Raw genomic sequence first — 24,997 nt, forward strand, 5'->3', positions numbered from 1 at the left:
TCCATATAAACAGAAGCATTGTGTTCCACTCTTAATCCTTGTTTGTTGAGATACTGTTGAATTACCATCAGACTGCCATTTGTTTATTCAATTTTTTCCTTTGACTTTCAGTCAGTTACACAAAATGTTGTGGGTGGAAATTTCTTAAAAATCACTGAGCTGAAAATGAACATTTTTTCTGCATCTATAAAGATAAATGAGTGCTGTGAGTTTAGTAAAATGTTTTTGAATATTATTTTAAAATTTAAACTACTTCCTCAGACATGTAAACATGTAGTCATATTATCACATTTGCTTTGACATAAAATTTAGGCCTGTGTTTTTCCAACTGTTATGTTTGAGGCACCAAGCCAGATTGTTGCTGACTCTGGAAGAGAGACTCAAGCTGAGACACGGGCTTATAATGCACTTCACTTATTTCTGACCTGCTGAGGAGCTCCTCTTTTCTAATTAATTTTCTTATCAAAAAATAAAACTAAAAATTCAACTGTCCATGAAATCAGTTGCAAAAATATATAGAAAGCACTGTTGCTTAATAGAAAGAAAAAAGTAAAGGAAGGTTAAAGGAGAATGGAAATAAGACGCAATTTCTTTTGCTTTATCCTCCGCCAGTAAAATTTGCCTCCAAATGTGTGCAAGCTTACCGCCTAAACAGGAATCTAAAGAAGAAATAATTGTTGCCCAATTCCATAGGATAGCTTAACCAAAGCTTTTAGTAGTGTTATTTTTAGGATCTTTAAATTGTTCAAGGTATTTTTGATGTCAGTATATTTAGTAGATGTAAACAGCTGTTAACCCATGTTTAGATTTATTGGAAAGCAGTATCCTGAAATGCCTACTATAAATAAATAATTTAGAATAATGTTCCCTAAAATTGAAGAATAATGCAAGTGGGTAAGCCAAAAAAATAGGGGCTTGCTTGCCCTGTTTCTTTAGCACGTTATATTCAGATGGTAGTTTCAACCCCTTTTAAAATTTAAGGTGTTACATGAACAGGCAAAATTCCTCTTGGGCACAATGAGTCATTGGTGTGTAGTGATTACATTATTTCACTGATGTTTGAAGTTGTTAATTTTTATTGTTTAAAAAAATCACAAAGTATATTTAGGCTAGAGTTTTAAATGTGTGTGTGTGAATTACAGGGAAAGGTGAAAGATGCTAAGGTCTGGTTAACTCTGCAAGAGAAAAAGCTACAGAAAATGCTAACGGATTCAGAAAATGAGACCTACTGTAACAAGTATGAAGTAAGTATGACTTTAAACAGTAATTTATTTGTAGTTTACTCTTGGGGAAGAGTAGGATGTTTTTAGAAAAAAACTTTCAGAGTTAATTGTTTAAATACTAAATTAACTCCAAGTTTTAGTGTTGAGTTAGAAGGACTGAGCTTCTCAAATTTTAATGTGCATAGGAATCACCTGGGGAATCTTGTTAAAATGCGGATTCTAACTCAGTAGTTCTGGGATGGGGCCTGAGATTCTGCATTTCCCACAAGCTCCCAGATGGTGCTGATTGCTGGTGGTCCTTAGAGAACTTTGAGCAGTAAGGTTTTAGAGTGGGGACTGGCAAACTGGTCTCTGGGCCCCAGCACCTGTTTTTGTAAATACATTGTTATTGGATACATTATCTTAGGTATTATATATTATATTATATATTATAGTATATATTATATGTGAGCCATGCCCAGTAAAGTATTGTTTGTGGCTGCATTCTCACCACATCGTTGAATAGTTACAGCAGAGACCATATGGCCCACAAAGCCCAAGATGTTTGCTATCTTGCTTATCTTATAGTACACGTTTTCCAATCCCAGGTCTAGAGCAGAACATGCTTTTCAGAATGAATATTGAAGGGAAAAAGATTAGGAAATCAGAAATGGAGCCATCCCAGAATTACAGTTCAGGGCTTCAACCAAAATGTCCTTTGGGAGTAATGACAACTGTTACTGTCACCATGTATTGAACATTTGCTATATATCAGGCACCTGCTGACAAGCATTTTCCAGGTTACAACATCTTGCTGAGTATGGCATGGTTATTCCAGTTTTACAGATGAAGACAAACAATACCTAGAGGGACTAAGTGATTTATCTGAAGTTATATAGCTACTGAAAGGTAGAGGTGGGATTGGAATGAAGTCTAGATTCAAAGCCCTAGCTCTCTTTAGTCCTGATGCTTCTCCAGGGAAAGCAGTTATTCCCCACACCATTTTGAAAGATACTATCAGGAGCCAAAGTGAGGGCTCCACAGTCTTCTTTCTTAGAACCCAGTCTGTGCAACACTGTGCCCCTCACCTGGTCTCCACCCTGAATAAAGAGGAGATACACTCCTGGGCCTACACAGCACTTAGCACTTCTAGACCTTCATCCCCCACATCGGTTAAGAGAGGGAGTCGGATGAATCCAGTGTTTCCTACACTAACATTCGGTGGATTGTGTGACTTGCTCGCCACACCATTCTTTTAGGTTTGGAGCCATCAGGGAAGGAAGACATTCTCATCTTCCTTTTTTCTGAACTGCATAGGCTTCTTGTGCTTTTTGCCTCTTAGCTCTGGCCTGAAATTTTTTTCATTGACAAGGTGCTCAGCGTTCACAGGAAGTGCCTTGCTCTCACTTGTCTTTCATTTACTAATGTACCACAGATTCAGGTTTCTTAAATGAAAGGCTTTATGAAGTTATTTTAACTCTCAGAAAGAATCAAATTACTTATCCCTTAGTTTGTTCACAAAATTTAATTAGAAATGCGGCCAATAATTATTGGTAATCTTAAATAACAGTTATGGAATTGATGACTCAAAACACCAATATTTCACACAAATACAAACCAAGAAAAGCTTTATTTATTAAATTTTTGAGGGCAAAGACAAAGTATATTCTAAAGTTTGTATAAAATGACTTGGGAAGAATGGCTCAAGCTTAGTTAATCATGGAAACTTCAAAAACCATTTATACATGATGACTGCTGTCATATAATTCTCACTTCTACTCATTCTTATTTTGTTGTGAACACATATTTGGGGAGGACAAACTCACATTTTCCATGGGGCATTATGATTTGTCCTCTAGAGCTGGGTGGCCTTGCTGCCCTATTCCAGTAGAAATCCAACCATAGTGACATGAGATGCAAGCTGTGACCTATGTCACTATAAGGGCTCCCAGATCATGAGGGTGCACTGAAGAAAGAAACTGGATTGGTGAGAGGATCCTAAATTCAGGGAATTTTACCTTTATCTAAGTAAAAGTTTAAATATAACCTACAACTATTGACCTGCAAATAGCAAATTACATTTTATAAACTGGTTTAAACATTTCAGTCTTTAAAATACCCTTCTAATTGTAGAGCCTGCTGTCCTTTTTGGAGTCATTCAATGAAGAAAAAAAACCCTTTCTGGATGTCCTGTCGATAACAAGGAATCTAGATGAGCTGAATGAAGATCAGTTACAGTTGAGAGAAGCCTGGGATGGTCTCAACTACCAGGTTACTGCGTTGTGTTGATTAGAACATTTTCACGGGGCAGCTTTGTTTGTTGGATGAGAACTTTAAACTTTCATGAGGAATTCTGTAAAAGACAGAGTAGATGCTTCATCAGAAAGTTGGGAGAGCGTTATATTTTCTCCATGATCTCATTTGGGTAGTGGTTGATATTGAAATAGCAATTTATAACATTCTGTTCAGAGAAATTGCAGGCTTATCCAAAGTTTTTATATTTGCCATCAATTCTTGGTTTGCCGTAGTAGATTATCCATATTCTGATTGACATGCAGCCTCCTCTCTGCTTTGGACCAGTATCATGTATCACTATCAATAGGTGCTTGAAGTGGGTAGGGACAAACCCAGAGAGAATGTGTAATGATGAATGTGTGTATGTGTGTCTGAATATATCTGTATGATTTCAGTCGTTTTAAATTTATTGAGTCTTGTGTTATGGCCCAGGATAATGTGTGTGTGTGTGTATATATATATATATATATATATACTATTTGCACTTGAAAGGAACATATATTCTGTAGTTATTGGATATAGTATTCTATAAATATCAGTTAAGACAAGGTGGTTGGTAGCATTCAGATTATCTCTGTCTTGACTGACATTTTGTCTAGGTATTCTGTCAATTTCTGAGAGAGACTTATTAAAATCTGTGGAATCCTTCCTTTAATTTAGTCAAATTTTGTATCATGTATTTTAAGACTTTGTTATTAGGTGTGTACATTTATGATTGTTATGTCTCCGTGAATCAACACTTTTACCATTATGAAATATTCCTGTTTATCTCTGGGAAGACTGTTTTTCTTCATGTCTACTTGATCTTATATCAGTATGATAATTGCATTCTTCCTGTGCTGGCTGTGTGGCACATCTTTTTCCTTCATTTACTTTCAACCTATTTGAGTCTTTATATTTAAAGTGCATCTCTTGTAGATAGCATATGGTTGGATCTTGCTTTATTATCCACTCTGACAATCTTTGCCTTTTCACTCGAGGGTTTAGACAGTTAATATTAAATGTAATTATTGTTATGGTTCGATGTGGATTTACCATCTTATGCTTTTTTTTCTGTTTATTTCCTCTGTTTTTTGTATCTCTATTCTTTCTTTTCCTGCCTTGTTCTAGATTATGTTAATATTTTTAGAATTCCGTTTTAATTTATCTATTGCCTTTTTGGCTCTACCTCTTTCAAATTTTTACTGTGATTACAATGTACATTATAAATTTTTTTTGTTTTGTTTATTTGTTTGCGTTACACGGGCCTCTCACTGTTGCGGCCTCTCCCGTTGTGGAGCACAGGCTCCGGAAGCACAGGCTGAGCGGCCATGGCTCATGGGCCCAGATACTCTGTGGCATGTGGGATCTTCCCGGACCGGGGCACGAACCCGCATTCCCTGCATCGGCAGGCGGACTCTCAACCACTGCGCCACCAGGGAAGCCCACATTATAAAATTTTTATAGTCTACTTAAATTTCTACACTTCTAAGTTATTGTACAACTTCTTATAATATGTGGAAGTCTTGCAATCAAATCTCTCATTTTTTATGCTTAGTTGCTTTATATATAAATATATATATGACACAAACATGTTTTAAAGTCCCCAAGACCATGTTATACATTTTTGTTCAAAACAGTCATGTATTTTAAAGAAATTAAGGAGAAAAATTAGTCTTTCATATCTATATAGCTATTTATCATTACCATTGTTCTTCGTTCCTCCCTAGAGATTTGAGTTTCCATCTGAACTCATTTCCATTCAGCTTGAAAAACGTCCTTTAACTTATCTTATAATGCATATCTGTGGATGGCAAATTCTCTTAGTTTTCTTTGATGTCTAAATGTCTTTATTTTGCTTTCATTCTTTTTAAATATTTTTGTTGAAGTATAATTTACATATCATAGAATTTGCTCATTTTAAATGGCTAATTAAATGACTTTTAGTGAATTTACAGAGTTACAACAGAGATTGTATAGTTTGTAAGTCAAAAATACTCTTTGGGGCTTCCCTGGTGGCGCAGTGGTTGAGAGTCCGCCTGCCGATGCAGGGGACGTGGGTTCATGCCCCGGTCCGGGAAGATCCCACATGCCACGGAGCGGCTGGGCCCGTGAGCCATGGCCGCTGAGCCTGCGCATCCCGAGCCTGTGCTCCACAATGGAAGACGCCACAACAGTGAGAGGCCCACGTACCGCAAAAAAAAAAAAAAAATACTCTTTGGTCCTGGAAAAGTTTGCCAATTCCTGCTCAAGCTTCTTGGCCATCAAGAGCGACACCCTGTTTTCAGAATATATTTATCATACTATTTGTATAGTGTGTTAAACACTAGCACAGTGGCTTAAAAGAGCCACCCTTTCAGTCCCTACTTTTAAAGAACTAGTGCAGCTTCAGAAATTTTCCCATCAAGTGGCAGTGCTCATTGCAATTTCAGCTCCTGTTCTGACCACAGTTTGACAAAACTGATCCCTGTGAAGGGCAGGAACTCTCTGTTACGAATCCTCAACAAAACGGGAGAGGAAGAAAATATTGTCTATATAGTTCAGGCTGTTCCAGGCCAAAAAGACGCGGTCTAATTTTGCTGCCTGTGATTTGGAAAAATCACCCAAAATAATGAGAAAAACCATTAAAAGAACTATTTTGCAAGATTAAGTGCTACAAATTGATAGTAGTTTGAAAATCCGTTCCGTAGGTAGAGTGCTGCTCATTTTCTTGGTGTTGCAAAATGAAACTTACTAATTTTAAAGTCATCAGGTGTATAACAGTCAGTACCATCCAGACAGATTCTGGTTCAATTGGTTGAGGACACAGATATCTCAAAGCATCTTAATAAATGATTTCATTTTAAGCCTGCAATAGGAAATAGCCACATTACGTTATTTTGACCTGACAAGATCTTATATAAATTTTCATCCAAATTCAAAGGTAATTTCCAACACTGAGAAAGAAAGTGTAGAACTAGTTTTCTATGTTAAGAGTGGAAAGAGAGGAATGAAAGGTAAGCACCGCCTTCTATCTTTCCTCTTCCTACTGCTGCATAGAGTACAGCCCGCAGTCAGAAAGCCCACATTCGGTTTCATGCAAAACATATACAGCTTTCTTTCAGTTGTGAAAAGAATAACAGCTGAGTTAGAGGTATCGTTCTTAGCTTCTCTTTTGCTCAGTCGTTTGCCGGTTTTCTGGGTGTTTTGTTTGTTTATTTTTTGGGAAACTCACAGATAATTCAGATATATATAATAAAAGCACATGCTAACTTGTTCATATTAAAATTCATAATAGTGAAAACATTTTTTCATTCTTTTCCGACTGGAGGCTTAATGGTATGTAGTTAATGATTTAGGATTGTAGAGCTGTCTTTTGTCTTATGCTTTTTGAGAAAATAAACTTGCAAGGCAATTAAAGCAAAACAAAATACTACATGGTGTCACTTATTTGTGGAATCTTAAAACAAAGTTAAACTCGTAGAAACAGAGTAGAAAAGTGGTTGTCCGGGACTGAGGGTGTGGAAAATAGGGGGAAGTTGGTTAACAGGAACAAACTTTCAGCTGTAAGATGAATAAAGTCTGAGGATATAATGTAAAACATGGTGACTATTGTGATAACACTGTATTATATCATTGAAATTTTCTAGAGAGTAAAACTTAAATGTACTTGCCCCCCCAAACAAAGATAAATATGTGAAATGATGGAAGTGTTAATTAACTAGATGGTGAGACTCCTTTTATGATGTAAATGTATATCAAATCACCATGATGTACACTTTAAATATCTTACAATTTTATTTGTCCGTTATACCTCAATAATGCTAAAAAAAGCAAAACAAAATGCAAAAACTGTAATACTTAATGTTTCTGGTTTATAAATAGTTCCATTTGACTGCCTTAAAGGAGGCTAGCTTTGTCCTCATTTAACATCTTTGTACTTGGGTTGTTGGTTTAATGGGGTTTTTTTTTGATACTTTGCATATAGTGGGCACCCAATGAATGTTTTTCAAGGAATTAATAATGAATCAAAGAAACCTATTCTTAAAAAATAACCTAATTTTGCCTATTCTTTCCTCTAAAAGTGATTTAACTCTAAGACTAGTGACAACTCCTCTAGTAGAACTATAATGGTGAGAGAGAATACAGACTTGAAACTCGTACTTTCATCATCAGCGTGGAGTCCTCCCCACTGGCTTTCTTATTATTATTTTTTTTTGCGGCATGCGGGCCTCTCACTGTTGTGGCCTCTCCCGTTGCGGAGCACAGGCTCCGGACGCGCAGGCTCAGCGGCCATGGCTCACGGGCCCAGCCGCTCTGCGGCATGTGGGATCTTCCCGGACCGGGGCACGAACCGGTGTCCCCTGCATCGGCAGGCGGACTCCCAACCACTGCGCCACCAGGGAAGCCCTGGCTCTCTTATATTGCTGACCACACTTTACTGTTAACCGTGTCCTTGTCTGCTTTCCCCACTAGGTGGTTCAGGCAGGAGCTGTGACTATTATTTATCTGGTTGACCCTTAGATGTGGAGGGTTGTGTTAAACTTACTCTTGCCTTCATGACACATGGATCTGGGCAAGGCCATACTTCTATTTTTATTCCTTTATTAAATTTTATGTTTACTTTTATCCCCATACCCTCCTTCCATCCCTCTTTCTCCTTAGGCTGCCATTGTGCTGTGCTTAATGTGTATCTTTTTGTTTTATGTGTCCTTGCAAAATGCAGTATTGTATTTATGTGTCCGTGTATTTTTAGGCTGTGTGAATTGATATTGTATTTTATTCTGCTCCTTACTTTCAGTTTTGAACACATATATTTAAATAAGGTGCCTCCATGTTGCCCCCCGTGTACATCTAATTGGCATCTAACCGCTGCACAGCCCTCTGTGGTGTGTGACCACCCCCCCACCACATGTCCTTCCTCTACTCCAGAAACCTTCTGTGTCTTTATACCCAGCTCTTAGCACAATTCATAAACATTTGCTCAATGAGTGAATGAATGAGTGTGTGTTTTTTTATTTTGAATTTTTGAATTTATTTTTTTATACAGCAGGTTCTTATTAGTCATCCACTGTATACACATCAGTGTATACATGTCAACCCCAATCTCCCAATTCATCACGCCAACCCCCCCACCCCCTGCTGCGTTCCCCCCTTGGTGTCCATACGTTTGTTCTCTACATCTGTGTCTCAATTTCTGCCCTGCACACCGGTTCGTCTGTACCATTTTTCTAGGTTCCACATATATGTGTTAATACATGATATTTGTTTTTCTCTTTCTGACTTACTTCACTCTGTGTGACAGTCTCTAGGTCCATCCACGTCTCTACAAATGACCCAATTTCATTCCTTTTTATGGTTGAGTAATACTGCATTGTATATATGTGCCACATCTTCTTTATCCATTCATCTGTTGATGGGCATTTAGGTTGCTTCCATGACCTGGTTATTGTAAATAGTGCTGCAATGAACATTGGGGTGCATGTGTCTTTTTAAATTATGGCTTTCTCCGGGTATATGCCCAGTAGTGGGATTGCTGGGTCATAGGATGATTCTATTTTTAGTTTTTAAGGAACCTCCATACTGTTATCCATAGTGGCTGTATCAATTTACATTCCCACCAACAATGCAAGAGGGTTCCCTTTTCTCCACACCCTCTCCAGCATGTGTTGTTTGTAGATTTTCTGATGATGCCCATTCTAACTGGTGTGAGGTGATACCTCATTGTACTTTTGATTTGCATTTCTCTAATAGTTAGTGATGTTGAGCAGCTTTGCATGTGCTTCTTGGCCATCTGTATGTCTTCTTTGGAGAAATGTCTATTTAGGTCTCCTGCCCATTTTTGGATTGGGTTGTTTGTTTTTTTAATATTGAGCTGCATGAGCTGTTTATATATTTTGGAGATTAATCCTTTGTTCTTGATTCGTTTGCAAATATTTTCTCCCATTCTGAGGGTTGTCTTTTCGTCTTGTTTATGGTTTCCTTTGCTGTGCAAAAGCTTTGAAGTTTCATTAGGTCCCATTTGTTTATTTTTATTTCCATTACTCTAGGAGGTGGATCAAAGAAGATCTTGCTGTGATTTATGTCAAAGGGTGTTCTTCCTATGTTTTCCTCTAAGAATTTTATAGTGTCCAGTCTTACATTTAGGTCTCTAATCCATTTTGAGTTTATTTTTGTGTATGGTGTTAGGGAGTGTTCTAATTTCATTCTTTTACGTGTAGCTATCTAGTTTCCCCAGTACCACTTATTGAAGAGACTGTCTTTTCTCCATTATATATCCTTGCCTACTGTGTCATAGATTATTAGTTGACCGTAGGTGCGTGGGTTTATCTCTGGGCTTTCTATCTTGTTCCATTGATCTATAATTCTGTTTTTGTGCCAGTACCATATTGTCTTGATTACTGTAGCTTTGTAGTATAGTCTGAAGTCAGGGAGTCTGATTCCTCCAGCTCTGCTTTTTTCCCTCAAGACTGCTTTGGCTATTTGGGGTCTTTTGTGTCTCCATACAAATTTTAAGATTTTTTTGTTCTAGTTCTGTAAAAAATGCCATTGGTAATTTGATAGGGATTGCATTGAATCTGCAGATTGCTTTGGGTAGTATAGTCATTTTCACATTATTGATTCTTCCAAGAACATGGTATATCTCTCCATCTGTTTGTATCATCTTTAATTTCTTTCATCAGTGTCTTATAGTTTTCTACATACAGGTCTTTTGTCTCCCTAGGTAGGTTTATTGTTAGGTATTTTATTCTGTTGCAGGTATTTTATTTTTGTTGCAGTGGTAAATGGGAGTGTTTCCTTAATTTCTCTTTCAGATTTTTCATCATTAGTATATAGGAATGCAAGAGATTTCTGTGCATTAATTTTGTATCCTGCTACTTTACCAAATTCTTTGATTAGCTCTAGTAGTTTTCTGGTGGCATCTTTAGGATTCTCTATGTATAGTATCATGTCATCTGAAACACTGACAGTTTTACTTCTTCTTTTCCAATTTGTATTCCTTTTATTTCTTTTTCTTCTCTGATTGCCATGGCTAGGACTTCCAAAACTATGTTGAATAATAGTGGTGAGAGTGGACATCCTTGTCTTGTTCCTGATCTTAGAGGAAATGCTTTCAGTTTTTCACCATTGAGAATGATGTTTGCTGTGGGTTTGTCATATATGGCCTTTATTATGTTGAGGTAGGTTCCCTCTATGCCCACTTTCTGGAGCACTTTTATCATAAATGGGTGTTGAATTTTGTCAAAAGCTTTTTCTGGGGCTTCCCTGGTCACGCAGTGGTTGAGAGTCCACCTGCTGATTCAGGGGACGCGGGTTTGTGCCCTGGTCCGGGAAGATCCCACATGCCGCGGAGCGGCTAGGTCCGTGAGCCATGGCCGCTGAGCCTGCGCGTCTGGAGCCTGTGCTCCGCAATGGGAGAGGCCACAGCAGTGAGAGGCCTGCGTACTGCAAAAAAAAAAAAAAAAAAAAAAAAGCTTTCTCTGCATCTATTGAGATGATCATATGGTTTTTATTCTTCAATTTATTAATATGGTTTGTCACATTGATTGATTTGCATATATTGAAGAATCCTTGCATCCCTGGGATAAATCCCACTGGATCATGGTGTATGATCCCTTTAAAGTGTTGCTGGATTCTGTTTGCTAGTATTTTGTTGAGGATTTTTGCATCTATAGTCATCAGTGATATTGGTCTGTAATTTTCTTTCTTTGTACTGTCTTTGTCTGGTTTTGGTATCAGGGTGCTGGTGGCCTCATAGAATGAGTTTGGGAGTGTTTCTTCCTTTGCAATTTTTTGGAAGAGTTTGAGAAGGATGGGTGTTAGCTCTTCTCTAAATGTTTGATAGAATTCACCTGTGAAGCCATCTGGTCCTGGACTTCTGTTTGTTGGAAGATTTTTAATCACAGTTTCAATTTCACTACTTGTGATTGGTGTGTTCATATTTTGTATTTCTTCCTGGTTTGGTCTTGAAAGGTTATACCTTTCTAGGAATTTGTCCATTTCTTCCAGGTGGTTCATTTTATTGGCATAGAGTTGCTTGTAGTAGTCTCTTAGGATGCTTTGTATTTCTGTGGTGTCTGTTGTAACTTCTTTTTCATTTCTAATTTTATTGATTTGAGTCCTCTCCCTCTTTTTCTTGATGAGTCTGGCTAATGGTTTATCAATTTTGTTTATCTTCTCAAAGAACCAGCTTTTAGTTTTATTGATCTTTGCTATTGTTTTCTTTATTTCTATTTCATTTATTTCTGCTCTGATTTTATGATTTCTTTCCTTCTGCTAACTTTGGGTTTTTTTTGTTCTTCCTTCTGTAGTTCCTTTAGGTGTAAGGTTAGATTGTGTATTTGAGATTTTTCTTGTTTCTTGAAGTAGGCTTGTATAGCTATAAATTTCCCTCTTAGAACTGCTTTTGCTGCATCCCGTAGGTTTTGGATTGTCCTGTTTTGTTTTTTTAGTTTTGTTTTTCTTTTTTGCGGTACGTGGGCCTCTCACTGTTGTGGCCTCTCCCGTTGTGGAGCACAGGCTCCGGATGCGCAGGCTCAGCGGCCTTGGCTCAATGGCCCAGCCACTCTGTGGCATGTGGGATCTTTCCGGACCGGGGCACGAACCCGTGTCCCCTGCGTCGGCAGGTGTACTCTCAACCACTGCACCACCAGGGAAGCCCTGGATCATCGTGTTTTTGTTGTCATTTTTCTCTACGTATTTTTTGTTTTCCTCTTTGATTCTTCAGTGATCTCTTGGTTATTTAGTAACGTATTGTTTAGCCTCCATGTGTTTGTGTTTTTTACATTTTTTCCCCTGTAATTGATTTCCAATCTCATAGCATTGTGGTCAGAAAGTGTGCTTGATATGATTTCAATTTTCTTAAATTTACTGAGGCTTGATATGTGACCCAAGATGTGATCTATCCTGGAGAATGTTCCGTGCGCACTTGAGAAGAAAGTGTAATCTGCTGTTTCTGGATGGAATGTCCTGTAATTATCATTTAAATCTATCTGGTCTATTGTGTCATTTAAAGCTTCTGTTTCCTTATTTATTTTCATTTTGGGTGATCTGTCCATTGGTGTAAGTGAGGTGTTAACGTCCCCCAGTATTATTGTGTTACTGTTGATTTCCTCTTTTAGCTGTTAGCAGTTGCCTTATGTATTGAGGTGCTCCTGTGTTGGGTGCGTATATATTTATAATTGCTATATCTTCTTCTTGGTTTGATCCCTTGATCATTATGTAGTGTTCTTCCTTGTCTTTTGTGACATTCTTTATTTTAAAGTCTATTTTATCTGATATGAGTATTGCTATTCCAGCTTTCTTTTCATTTCCATTTGCATGGAATATCTTTTTCCATCCCCTCACTTTCAGTCTGTATCTGTCCCTAGGTCTGAAGTGGGTCTCTTGTATACAACATATATATGGGTCTTTTTTTTATATCCATTCAGCAAGCCTGTGTCTTTTGGTTGTAGCATTTAATCCATTCACGTTTAAGGTAGTTATCGATATGTATGTTCCTATTACGATTTTTTAAATTGTTTTGGCTTGGTTTTTGTAGGTCCTTTTCCTCTCTTGTCTTTCCCACTTAGAGAAGTTCCTTTAGCATTTGCTTTAGAGCTGGTTTGGTGGTGCTGAATTCTCTTAGCTTTTACTTGTCTGTGAAGCTTTTGATTTCTCCATGGAATCTGAATCCTTGTCGGGTAGAGTAATCTTGGTTGTAGGTTTTTCCCTTTCATCACTTTAAGTATTTCATGCCACCCCCTTCTGGCTTGTAGAGTTTCTGCTGAGAAATCAGCTGTTAACCTTATGGGAGTTCTCTTGTATGTTATTTGTTGTTTTTTCCTTGCTGCTTTCAATAATTTTTCTTCGTCTTTAATTTTTGCCATTTTGATTACTGTGTTTCTCGGTGTGTTTCTCCTTGGGTTTCTCCTGTGTGGGACTCTGTGAGTGAGTTTTGATGGTGTTTAGCAGGGGAAAATCCAGGTAGAAGGGGCAGCAAGGGCAAAGACCTGGAAGAGTAATCAGGGTTTGTGGCAATAAGTAGCTGGCATTTATGTGACTCATGTATTTAAGGAGTGTTGGGAAGGCTGAGGAAGGAAGAGGTTGGCTGGATTGGGGGGGCGGGGGATTTGGTGAAGCACAGATATTCAGGAGATATGGTAGAGATATCTAATGTAAATATATGATTAGGGCTCATTAGGAAAGTAATCTGTAAATCTGCTTGTGAAGTATAGTTGTAATGTCAGAGAACACAAGGGCATACAACATTTCAAATGATGGTCATTTAGTACAGTCTACCCCTGCTTCGAGGGGTGGTTTAACTATTTCTAATTTCTCTCTCATGACTCATTATGGATTTATCAAAACATTTGTTTTTATTGTTGTGCCCTCTTCTACTTTTGAATAAATTATGTTCTCGATCAGCAGCTAGCCAACTGATACTTAGAACTAAGAAATTTACCTATTGATCAAGATTTCCTTGTCTAACAGATCAGAGAATTAAAATACTATTTTTAAAGAGTGGTCTTAAAAGAATTTTTTAAAGAATTAAGCATGCCGTATGTGAAGAAATAAACTATAGAGGTGTCTACTGAAGAACATTTTTCCTTTTTTTTTTCAGATTAATGTGTGGAAGACAGAGTTGAATCATGTCTTGCCCTCACCCCTCTATCAAATAGAAACTTGGCTCCTGGGGGTGGAGGAGCTTATAGATGAAGATTTGCCAGCCTCCCAGGATTATTATGAAGCCATGGCTCTAATACAAGAGAAAATGACTTTATTCCAGGTTGGAATAGAAACATGGAAAAATATGTGCTTTGTTAGGAACTGTTCTTGAGGAAGATGTTCCTAGAAAGGAGGGAAGGAAGTATAGTGGGTATTTGAGGATGGTTTAGGTGATTCCCGTGGAGATTTTTGAGTCCCAAAAGATAGCTTCAGTTATTTGACGAGCATTCTGCTAGTTTAAGGTGGAAACAATAAGAAGAGTCCAGTAAAGTCTGGACTCTGTAAAGTCTGGCAGAAAAGGAGAGGGGAGATTGTTTTAAAACATAGAAGATTGGGTTCTCACTAAAATGATATGAAAGAATTTGATAGGTGAGATTTATAGCATTTGAGCCCACAAAGGAATGGAAAATACATCTGAAAACAAAAGATTTTGATAAAGCTGTTACCAGAGAAACTGCAGTCTGCCTCTCTGTAAAATGGTCCAGTTTAAAACGTTTATGATGAAAATATTTATTTACAACATTTTAGTTAAAAATGAAAGGGCTTTATGATTTTTGTTTTGAAAAAAGATACAATGCATGCACAGAGCAAATGAGATTAACAAGCCTTCAATTACAGTGTTTGGCAATAAATCTGGTTATATCATGCTAAATTTCTTTTCAGAGTCTGATGGATAAATTTGACTGTCATTTGAATACTCTCCTGACATTTGAAAATAGAGATGAAAAATATTTGCCATTGGTACCACCTAACAAATTGGAGGAAATGAAAAGACGGTTTGTATCACTACCCTTTCACAACTGCTGACACCTTTGTGTTTGAGCACTAACATGGTGCTATAGGGACCAGAAAATACAGATTTTTCGATAATTTCTGATAATAGGTCTTTAAGTCTTGATAACAGTTCCTTCATGTTTTATGTAATAGTAACATTAGATCATGCTAACATACTTCCTCTTTTATTGCCTGGTAGGATATGGTGGTGGAAAAAGTTCTGGACGTATAGTCAGAAACTGAGCTCTTTATCTTGGTTGTGGCCAAGTTACTATGTCTTTCTGTACGTTTCCTCATTTGTAAATACAGAGTAATGGTAATCACTCTGTTCATGTCTCACAAGGATACTAGGTGACATGAGAGGAGGTATATGAAAGCACTTTATAAACTCAAAAAAACTACAGATATGAAGATTGTTTAATTTGTGGTTGTCCACATCATCTTCTCTTTTCTCATTATTCTTAAGCAGCTTATTAGAATGATATTAAGAGGGTATTAGCCTTAATAATGAAAGCTGTTAAAGTGAAATGTTGAAATTACAGTTGCATTAAGTTATATGGAAGTTTTCAAGTTTAGTAAAGTATTTTAGAGATTAACATTTTATTATAGAATTTCTCAATAGGGGAATAGTTTCTTCAGAAAATGTTCTGTTAGATATTTTTATCTTAGAAATAGCTGTTTTATATCTAGTCACAATGTTTGTTTTACTTTGTTTAAAAAAAAATGAGGATTCATTTGAGTTCCATGTGTTTAAAAGAAAAAGTTAAAGACCCAATATTTTTAAAAATACCAAACGGATTTCTCACATTTGGCCAACAATATTAAATTAAATTCTAAAACCTGCACTATCTTCCAGAATCAACAACATTTCGGGGGAAAAATTCATTCCACTTCTAGAATTTCATTACTATAAGTGCTCAGTTCTTGGTTTGCTAGATGAAGTGAAATCAAAATTGGTTGTTTGGAACATCAAATACGGGAGCAAAGAATCTGTGGAATTATTGCTGGAAGACTGGCATGTAAGCTGCTTTATTTCATGTCTCAGACAACTGTTCTCCATGGTGCTGGATTTGCATTTTTCCTTAGCACAATTTCCCTTACCTTTTCAGGTTTTGAGATGAGTTTTCTTGGTAGCTTTCATTAGCTTAAACATTGCCTAGAGAAAAGAATTACCAGTAGGCAAATAACAGACACTGGGAGGAGTAAGAAAGAGAAAACATTATTTAGCACAACAGAGGAGATTGAGTTAACCGGACTGAGTTACATAATAGAGAAAGTTTCAATGTTCAATGTTATTTCCTTTAAAAAAATTCCTACTTTCACTTACTGGACATCTTGTTTAATATTTTTCCCCACTCAGATTTATGGTTTTAGTCAAAAATTAAATTTTTCTTCGAACATTTTAATCTTAGCCTTTCAAGTTTTAAGAGTGGGAAAAACTGTGTTTTGTCTTGAGGCTTTCTGGGGGAGGGGGTTTAGCTCTTGCAATTTATAGGGAAAAAATGTTGCAAATGATTTAAATGTGTGTGTTTATTTGGTAAATTAACACTAAAGCAGACTGGCCGTGTCATTTCTACAGTTAGGCCTTATTACCCTTCTTTCTGTTACTCTGTCTTTCTTTTTTTTTTTTTTTGGCCTTACTGCGTGGCTTGCAGGATCTTAGTTACTCGACCAGGGATTGAACCTGGAGCCACAGCAGTGAAAGCACTGAGTCCTAACCACTGGACTGCCAGGGAATTCCCTGTTTCTCTGTTTTTGGAATGAGGGCCAAAAAGAAAAACCCAAGATTGTAAACTTCAGTGTAAAAATTGGAAAAACATGATGAAGAAAGATTTATTTACAATTTATGATTTAAATACTGTACATTCCTAAACAGGAATCATCATTCTATATTAGATTAGATTTTGAATATTTTAATTTATTTTTCCTACCTTGATTTTTCATTTTTCCATTTGAATAATCATACCATTGGCACATAAGTATACAATGAGTTTTTAATTAACTGTCTATTTTTCCATAGATTTTACTAGCTTAAGGCACATAATAACTTCGGTAATAGTATTTCTCAAGAGTTTTTGTGTGATGGATTGTATCTATTTATAACATACTCAACATACCTAATAAAAATTATTCAATATTAATAAAGGCATATGAGATAAGAGAAGCTGATATAAATTATGCAATATTAATAAATATGTATGGTAGGAGTTGTTGAAATTGCTATAAATACTTGCCTTTTCTCATGAGAGGAAAACCATTTTAGAACTATGTCACTGCATTAAGATAAGCTGTCAGGTCTCATACCTATATATTGCTTACGTCTCTTAGAACTTAACTGTCTCTCTTCATGAACTACTCTTCTTCTTTTCCTACCCAAATATGCAGTATTAAAACTGTAAAGAAATTTTGGTGCCTAAGTGCTTCATCAATGTGTATATGTCTATCTGGATTTCTTGACACATTTTTAAAAATAAAAACTGTCAATATGTTTTATTTTCATTTTTTCCCCAGAAATTTATTGAAGAAAAAGAATTCTTAGCTCAACTTGAAACCTCTTTTCAAAAATGTGAAGAAATTCATAAGAATTTGGGTAAAGCTATACAATTACTTTTTGATGGAATGACCATCACTTAAAAATAGCATTTCATTTGTTTTGCTTTCTTTATGTACCTTAATGTTTTAGAAATTGGTTTTACATATGTGTTTTCTTTAGAAAATTCTTGCATCCACTTTTAATATTGTTAGTGTACATATTTATTTCACCACTGTCAATTAGTATGCAAGTATTTTTCTTAGCAGTATTATTCTCTTAATGAAAAACTGTTTTCTAAATTGCTTTCTTGTTTTGTTAACCTTATAGCTGGACAATATCCAAATATTAGTAAACAATATACAATGGTGGAATATCATTTTTGCATGTATAGAAAAAATATATATAATGTGAAGTCCACTCTACAAAAAGTTCTGGCATGTTGGACAATTTATGTGGAAAAGCTTCGTTTACTAAAGGCTTGTTTTGAGGAAACAAAGAAGGAACAGATGAAAGAGGTATTTTCAGTCTAATGGCACCTGCTCAATTTTACTTTTTTTCCTTTTATTTGGAGACTCTCGTTTTCAATCCAAAAATGAGAGGCCAGGAACAAGTAAGCATGACTGTCGGAAAAATCCTCCAAAGTTTTGGAAAGGGTTTAGTTTCTTTCTCATATAATTGCTAAAAGGAATTTTTCTCTTTGTTATAGGTTTTACACATATGTGCGCACGCGCACACACACACACACACACACACACACACACACACACACAGCTTTATTGGGGTATAATTTACATACACAGTATAGCTTTTGGAAGATATATTGCTAAGTTCCTTGGAAGGGAAATAAAAGATGTGGAGTAGTAGATAGCTTATAGATACATTTAAAATAAATGAATGTTTTAGAAAGTTTTTTTTTTCTATTTGGGTGCATACCTTTCAGTTCTAAAACCTTTCTGACTTTCTGGAGGAGGAAAAACAAAATAGCTTACTTATGTGGAGAACTATAGAAGAAATTTTGGAGTAATTCACTGTTTTTTTATTTGCTATTTATGTAATAACCTGTTTTATGATTATTTTCTGAGGTAGTTTTTCTTTCTTTCATTTGTTTTCCTCTGTTGTAAATAAATGTAGACAGCCTCTCAGATTAAACATTTTCCAAATAGAAGCTAATGTTACTTAACAGAAAACAGGCTGTTCATATGAAAGTAAAGTTTCTGATAAGTATATGAGTACAAAAAGAATATTTGAGTGAATCATTATTTCTTCCTGTCACCTCTGTTGATACCAGAATTTCACATCTTTGGCTTTCAATAGCTCTTCTGTCTTTAAAGTCCTTTTATTAAAATTCACATTTCTCTGAGGAAATAGCACTTTAAGCCTTAGAATTTCCAAACTCTGTGCTGAGGTGACCTGAGTTGCCAAAAAGAACTCTCAAAGTAATTTAAAATTTGAGGGAGACAAAGCAACATCTGTCTGCTGGACACCACACAAATTACTACTGAGTTGTTTGGACCTGACTACTTAACAATGAGAAATGTTAGATAATTCTTCTAGCCTAGGAAATCCATGAAAAAATTACTGAGCCATTAAGGGGGCCATGAACTGAAAAAGTCTGAGAACCCTTGCTGTAAGCTCATTAGCCACTTAGAAAGATAGAAGATCAGATGCTTCCTGAAAGTCCGGGACCAAGAGTGATAACAGGCAGCCAGCGCCTGCCAGTTAGTGATCAGGGATGAAGCACTCAACCAATAGGGAGAGTCAAAGTCTCTGCAAAAACCTCACGCTCACTTTTTTAAAAAAAACTTATTTATTTTATTTTTAGCTGCATCGGGTCTTCGTTGCTGCACGTGGGCTTTCTCTAGTTGCAGCAAGCAGGGTCTACTCTTCGTTGTGGTGTACCGGCTTCTCACTGTGGTGGCTTCTCATTGCGGAGCACGGGCTCTAGGCGTGCAGGCTTCAGTAGTTGTGATGCGTGGGCTCAGTAGTTGTGGAGCACGGGCTTAGTTGCTTCGCGGCATGTGGGATCTTCCCGGACCAGGACTCGAACCCATGTCCCCTGACAGGGACCCATCTGGAAGGCAGATTCTTAACCACTGCACCACCAGGGAAGCCCCCTCACAGTCACTTTTGCTTTACAGTCAACCTTGGTGAAGATCTATTATAAATAATGAAAAGACAAATAGTATGTCATTAAAATATTACATTGATTATATGTTTTGTAGGTTCCCTTTGAGACACTGTCCCAGTGGAATCTAGAACATACTACTTTAAATGAAGTGGGAAATTTCTTAATTCAAGTCAGCAATGATGAAGTTGGATCATCTATTTCTAAAGAACTGAGGAGGCTGAATAAAAGATGGAGAAAGTTTATTACAAAAACTCAGCTTGTAAGTTTTTTTTGGTAACAGCTTCATTGAGATATAATTTCCATACATACAATTCACTCAGTTAATCTGCATAACTCAGGGGTTTTCAGTTGAAATATTTAGAGTTGTGCAGCCATCACCATGATCAATTTTGGAACATTTTCATCACCTCATAAAGAAACTTGTACCCATTACCAGTCACTCTTCATTTTCTCGCAATGTCCCCAGCTCTAAAGATTTCCCTATTCTGGATATTTCACGTAAATGGAGTCATATAATACGTAGTCTTTTGTTTCTGGCTTTTTTCACTTAGTGTAATGTTTTCAAAGTTAATTCATTTTGTGACGTATCAGTACTTCATTCCTTTTTATCGGCAAATAATAATCCATTGTATGGATATGCCACATTTTATTTATTGATCAGTTGATGAACATTTGGCTTCTTTCCACTTTTTTGACTACTATGAATAATGCTGATATAACGATTCATGTACAGGTTTTTGCGTGGATATACAGCATACAGATTTCTAGTTGAAATTCATTTACCATTAAAGAATAACATTAAGCATTGTTGCCTACTAGATTTCAAGGTCCTTGAGAACATACACTAAGCTTTATTTATCTTTGTATTTAGTGTAGTGCTTCATAGAAGCATACCTTTAATAAATAATTTTTTGAACTTGAATTATTAAATTATTCTATTTCTTATTCATAACAATTTGAGACTGAGGTGTTGTATGGGAAATTTTATAACGTTGTTACTAACTGATATATCTGAAAAATATATTGAATATGTTCGTTTATTGTCTTTAATCATATATCTTAGCATAGAAATGTAAACATTATATTTCATGACATTAATTTTTTATAGGAAATGAACCTGCCCCTTATAAAAAAGCAAGATGAGCCCTTTCTTGACAATTCTGGAAATACTCAACTATCTAAAGAAGCGAACCTAACTGCTGATTTTTCAACAGATATGTCAATAGAACTTCCTGAAAATCACAGTCAGAATATTATGGTAAATAGTCATACTTTATGTATTTCATTTGTACATAGAATTAATTTAACTTTGCTGTTTTTCTTTTGAAAAAACCATATTGTTGAAACAGTGGTAAATGGGATCATTAGATAACATTTAAAGTATGGTCATTTTCCAATAAAATGCTCAAGTGGGTCCCTCACGCAGTGGTCTTCAGTGTTAAAGCCCTGGGTGTCTCACTCACTGGGGAGTTTGCAGACACACAGGAGCAGTCATGACTTCTGAGCTGTGGAGATGGAGTTGATATCTTCTTCAGATTGCTTCTGACTAGTATTCAGAAATTGTCCAGCTTTAGGCTAGCCCCTGGCCTGTGTCTTGCTTCCTTTCTGTAAAATGGAGGGAAATAAAATCTTTATTTCTTGCTTTGTTGGGTAATTCAGAGGATGACTTTAGATTATAGATAAGAATATGGAAAAGAAACGACAACAAAAAAAATCATACACGTGTAAGGTGTAACACCTATGATTTTGGAAGTGTGCCTCCTTCAGAATAGTAACTTATATAGTTTTAAAGAAAGTAATTTTTAACTGGCTTTGGCCAGTTGCCATGATGGAGTGCCCATGTTTTCCCACTGTGAAAAGACATAATCATAGAAGATCTTGAAAAATCTGAATTTGTGCAATATGCTTTTAGAATAGAAGAATATAGAATATTTTTCTCATACATTTAAAATATGATCTGATTAAAAACAACTTTAAGAATGTGTCTGTCATGTAAAGCTGTAGCATATCAACCTGTAGCATATTGAGAGATTATTAATGGGAAAAGGCTTAATTTTGTGGAAATTTGATTCTGATGTTTCACAACTATTGCTAATAGCTGTATTTAATTAAATTGTATACAAGTTTTAGAAATGTGTTTATAGAGTCAATACCCTAATTTTCTAAGCTCTAATCTTCTTATCTGTAAAATGGAGATAATAGTAACTGATAGGGATGATATCATCCTTAAGAAAATTTTTGTAAACAAATCTTTTAATTTTTAAAGTGATATATGCTTAGATAACTAATGAGAACATACTGTATAGCACAAGGAACTCTACACTTAATGCACTGTGGTAACCTAAATGGGAAGGAAATCCAAAAAAGAGGGGATATATGTATATGTATAACTGATTCATTTTGCTGTACAGCAGAAACTAACACAACATTGTAAAGCAACTATACTCCGATAAAAATTAATAAAAAAATAATAAAGCTATATATGCTATCATAAAGTACTGTTTTCATTGTCCAAACAGTAGATCTTAGATCATTAAAATATGTTGACTTAGCACTTGTTTTTATTTTTTTATTTGTTTTGACATGATAGTTTAGTATGCATTTTTTAAAAATTATTATTATTTTTATTTATTTATTTTTAACATCTTTATTGGGGTACAATTGCTTTACAATGGTGTGTTAGTTTCTGCTCTATAACAAAGTGAATCAGTTATATATATACATATGTTCCCATATGTCCTCCCTCTTGCGTCTCCCTCCCTCCCACTCTCCCTATCCCACCCCTCCAGGCTGTCACAAAGCACCGAGCTAATATCCCTGTAGTATGCATTTTAACTAAACTTTATAAAGATAATATTAAAACATTGAGTTTAAAAAACAGCCATTGTTTTTGAGATTTTCATTGTTCAATTAATTCACTATAGGGATATAACTTTTTTAAATTGAAAATTAAAATGTAAATGGTACCATTTTCATAGTGATAATTTTGAATGTTGTAGGCTGGGGAAGAACATGAAAAAGAAAATGAAGAATTTACAGGGACACTGAAAGTGGCTGAAGAGGTTGAAAAACTGATTGGACAAGTGAAAATCTGGGAGGCAGAAACCACATCTGTTTTGGATCTTCTGAGACAACAAGGTGATGTAGATACCTCAGTGGAAGAATCTTTGCAGGTATGAGTAGAAAAAGTATTTAAAAGACAGCTTTTATTGTTGTAGGCTTATGTATTAAGATAAAAAGTTTTAAAGGAAACAGTAATAAGACTACTGTTAGAATTTTCTTTGTTGGGGTTTTAAAAAAAATGGCGTGGAATCTCAACCCTGGCTCATTTGCTGTGATTTTGCTTGAAGACAGAGGATAGATTTGAAGACTAATAATACCTTAGGATTTTAAATTCTTGAACTAATTTTCCCAGCTACAGGATGGAGATTAAAATATTCTCTTGTATCAGAGGGCAATGAGATGAGTAAGTGAGTTCAGTCTCCTATAGCTCAGTGCAGTGCGAATGTAAGAGATTATACAACCTATGCTTTGAAAGATCAACCCCATATTAAGCTTTCCCTTCCTTAACTGATGCAGGGTGGGGATGAATGTTGTTAAAACTCTGTTCTGTCTTTATTCTCAGGCAGTGGACTCATTGAAAAGCAATGAGGCAACAGTGTATTTTAATATCGCTCAGTTCTCCCTGGAAAGGAGTTACAGTTGAGGTTTTACTGAGTTCCAGCTCAGCTATAAAATTTATAGAGCATGACATAAGTTACAACCAGATGGAAAGTTCTTGGGATAAAGGAACATTTGTATAATTCTTTTAAATCTACGTTTCTGAAAGGTGTATATGTAGAATTTTGTGTTTATAAGAGTAATACTTTTTATTGCTTTGAAAATATTATATAAACTTACCTGTGCCATCTGCCAGTGCTTTTCTAATTTTATTTTTGTATTTATTTATTTGCTGTATCTGGAATTTATTTTGGTGAAATAAATGAGTAAGAAATGAGAAATTCAATATTTAAAAAATATTTCAAAGCTATAACAATGATCCCTGTTATAAACAGTGAAAACACAAACAAGCTGGAATATACTTCCATTAAAAAGAAATTAAGTAGATATTTGTTGGATCAAGATATATTGTAAAGTAAGAAATGCAAGTTGCTGAACAGTATTGGTGATGTGATCCTTTTAGTAGTTTTAAAAACAGTTGCTTTTTTAAACTTTATGCATTTATATCTGTAGAAAAATATCTGTAAGCATATACAAATAGCTAACTCTGTGTATCTTGATCCTGCATTATGCCCAGCTCTTAGTACACTTCCTGGTACCTAGTAGATATAAAGTAAATATTTTTAAAATGAATGTGTGAATGATTGATTAAATGACAGTTAAGGGAAGGATGGGGAAGAAGAGGAACTTTTTCTTTATGTGCTGTATACCTCTCCATTCTTTGAGTTTTTTACAGGAGCTTTTGTTACTTTTATGATTCAAAATAGAAAAATTTGAAGTTACAAATGAACATGCTAACTTTAGAACATTTAAATAATGTGTAAAAGTATAAAGAGGAGAATAAAAATCACCATAGTTCCACTGCTCTAAGATAAATAAGATCAACATTTACATAGTTGATATCACACAATATAATTTCTATTTTATCATACCCATGCCACCTCTGAGTTGTAATTAAAATTTTTTTTGTTAATTTGGTAACTGAAAAGTGGTAACTCATTATTTTAATTTGTACTTATTTGATTACATGTAAGATTGAACTGTCTTTCATATATTCATTAGCCATTTGTTTCTGGAATTATATATGTTTTTGTATTTTCTGAATTATCTTTGGGATCTTAGTATTTTTCTTACTGAATTTATAAGCTCTCTGAATCAGGACCCATTTTCATTTGTGTGGCAAATATTTTTACCAAGTTGTTGACTTTTGTTTATTTTATTTCACATAGAAAATTTTTGTACTTATTTAGTCATTTCTGTCTCTTATGCCTAAAAAGGCCCTCCGCACCCAGGGAGCAGATCCATTTTCATGGATAATTTCTTCTTTTCTAGCTTCATATTTTATATATAATTTTCGAATTCATCTGAAATTTATTTTTGGTATGTTGTATAAAGCATGGTTCTAAAAAGGTGTTTTCCAATAGCCATTTTCTCCAGTAACATTTATTGAACTCCCTTCTGGCTGATTAGACTTACAACAGTTTCTTTTTAAGGTTTATTACTACTCTCTCAACTTATTTTCTCTCTATTGGCATTGTATTTCTTCTAGTCTTTATTTTATTGAAGTGCTTAGTATATAAAAAAAAATCTATAAAAGACTGTTGCTCAGAATCTGATTATATTTATATAAAATTTCAAAATGAATGTTTAAAATAACATTTTTTAGACTATAAATTTGCC

The 24,997-nt window shown here is 35.4% G+C and overlaps 1 protein-coding gene across 6 annotated transcripts in view; it reads left to right on the top strand.

Moving 5' to 3' along the window:
* The window catches only part of SYNE2 (spectrin repeat containing nuclear envelope protein 2), a 332,333-nt gene that overhangs the window by 101,279 nt on the left and 206,057 nt on the right, over positions 1-24,997 (top strand). For all 6 annotated transcript variants that reach the window (XM_029238377.1, XM_029238372.1, XM_029238375.1 and 3 more), the window contains 10 exons: positions 1,143-1,244; positions 3,336-3,473; positions 14,059-14,223; positions 14,826-14,938; positions 15,793-15,955; positions 17,448-17,526; positions 17,797-17,984; positions 19,692-19,856; positions 20,706-20,855; positions 22,597-22,770. In XM_029238377.1, coding sequence (XP_029094210.1) covers positions 1,143-1,244; positions 3,336-3,473; positions 14,059-14,223; positions 14,826-14,938; positions 15,793-15,955; positions 17,448-17,526; positions 17,797-17,984; positions 19,692-19,856; positions 20,706-20,855; positions 22,597-22,770 — 1,437 coding nt within the window. The remainder of the gene's footprint in view (positions 1-1,142; positions 1,245-3,335; positions 3,474-14,058; positions 14,224-14,825; positions 14,939-15,792; positions 15,956-17,447; positions 17,527-17,796; positions 17,985-19,691; positions 19,857-20,705; positions 20,856-22,596; positions 22,771-24,997) is intronic.

This window comes from Monodon monoceros, unplaced genomic scaffold (genome assembly GCF_005190385.1).
Source record: "Monodon monoceros isolate NGI ecotype Baffin Bay Population unplaced genomic scaffold, NGI_Narwhal_1 Super_Scaffold_21, whole genome shotgun sequence".
NCBI classification, from domain to species: Eukaryota; Metazoa; Chordata; class Mammalia; order Artiodactyla; family Monodontidae; genus Monodon; species Monodon monoceros.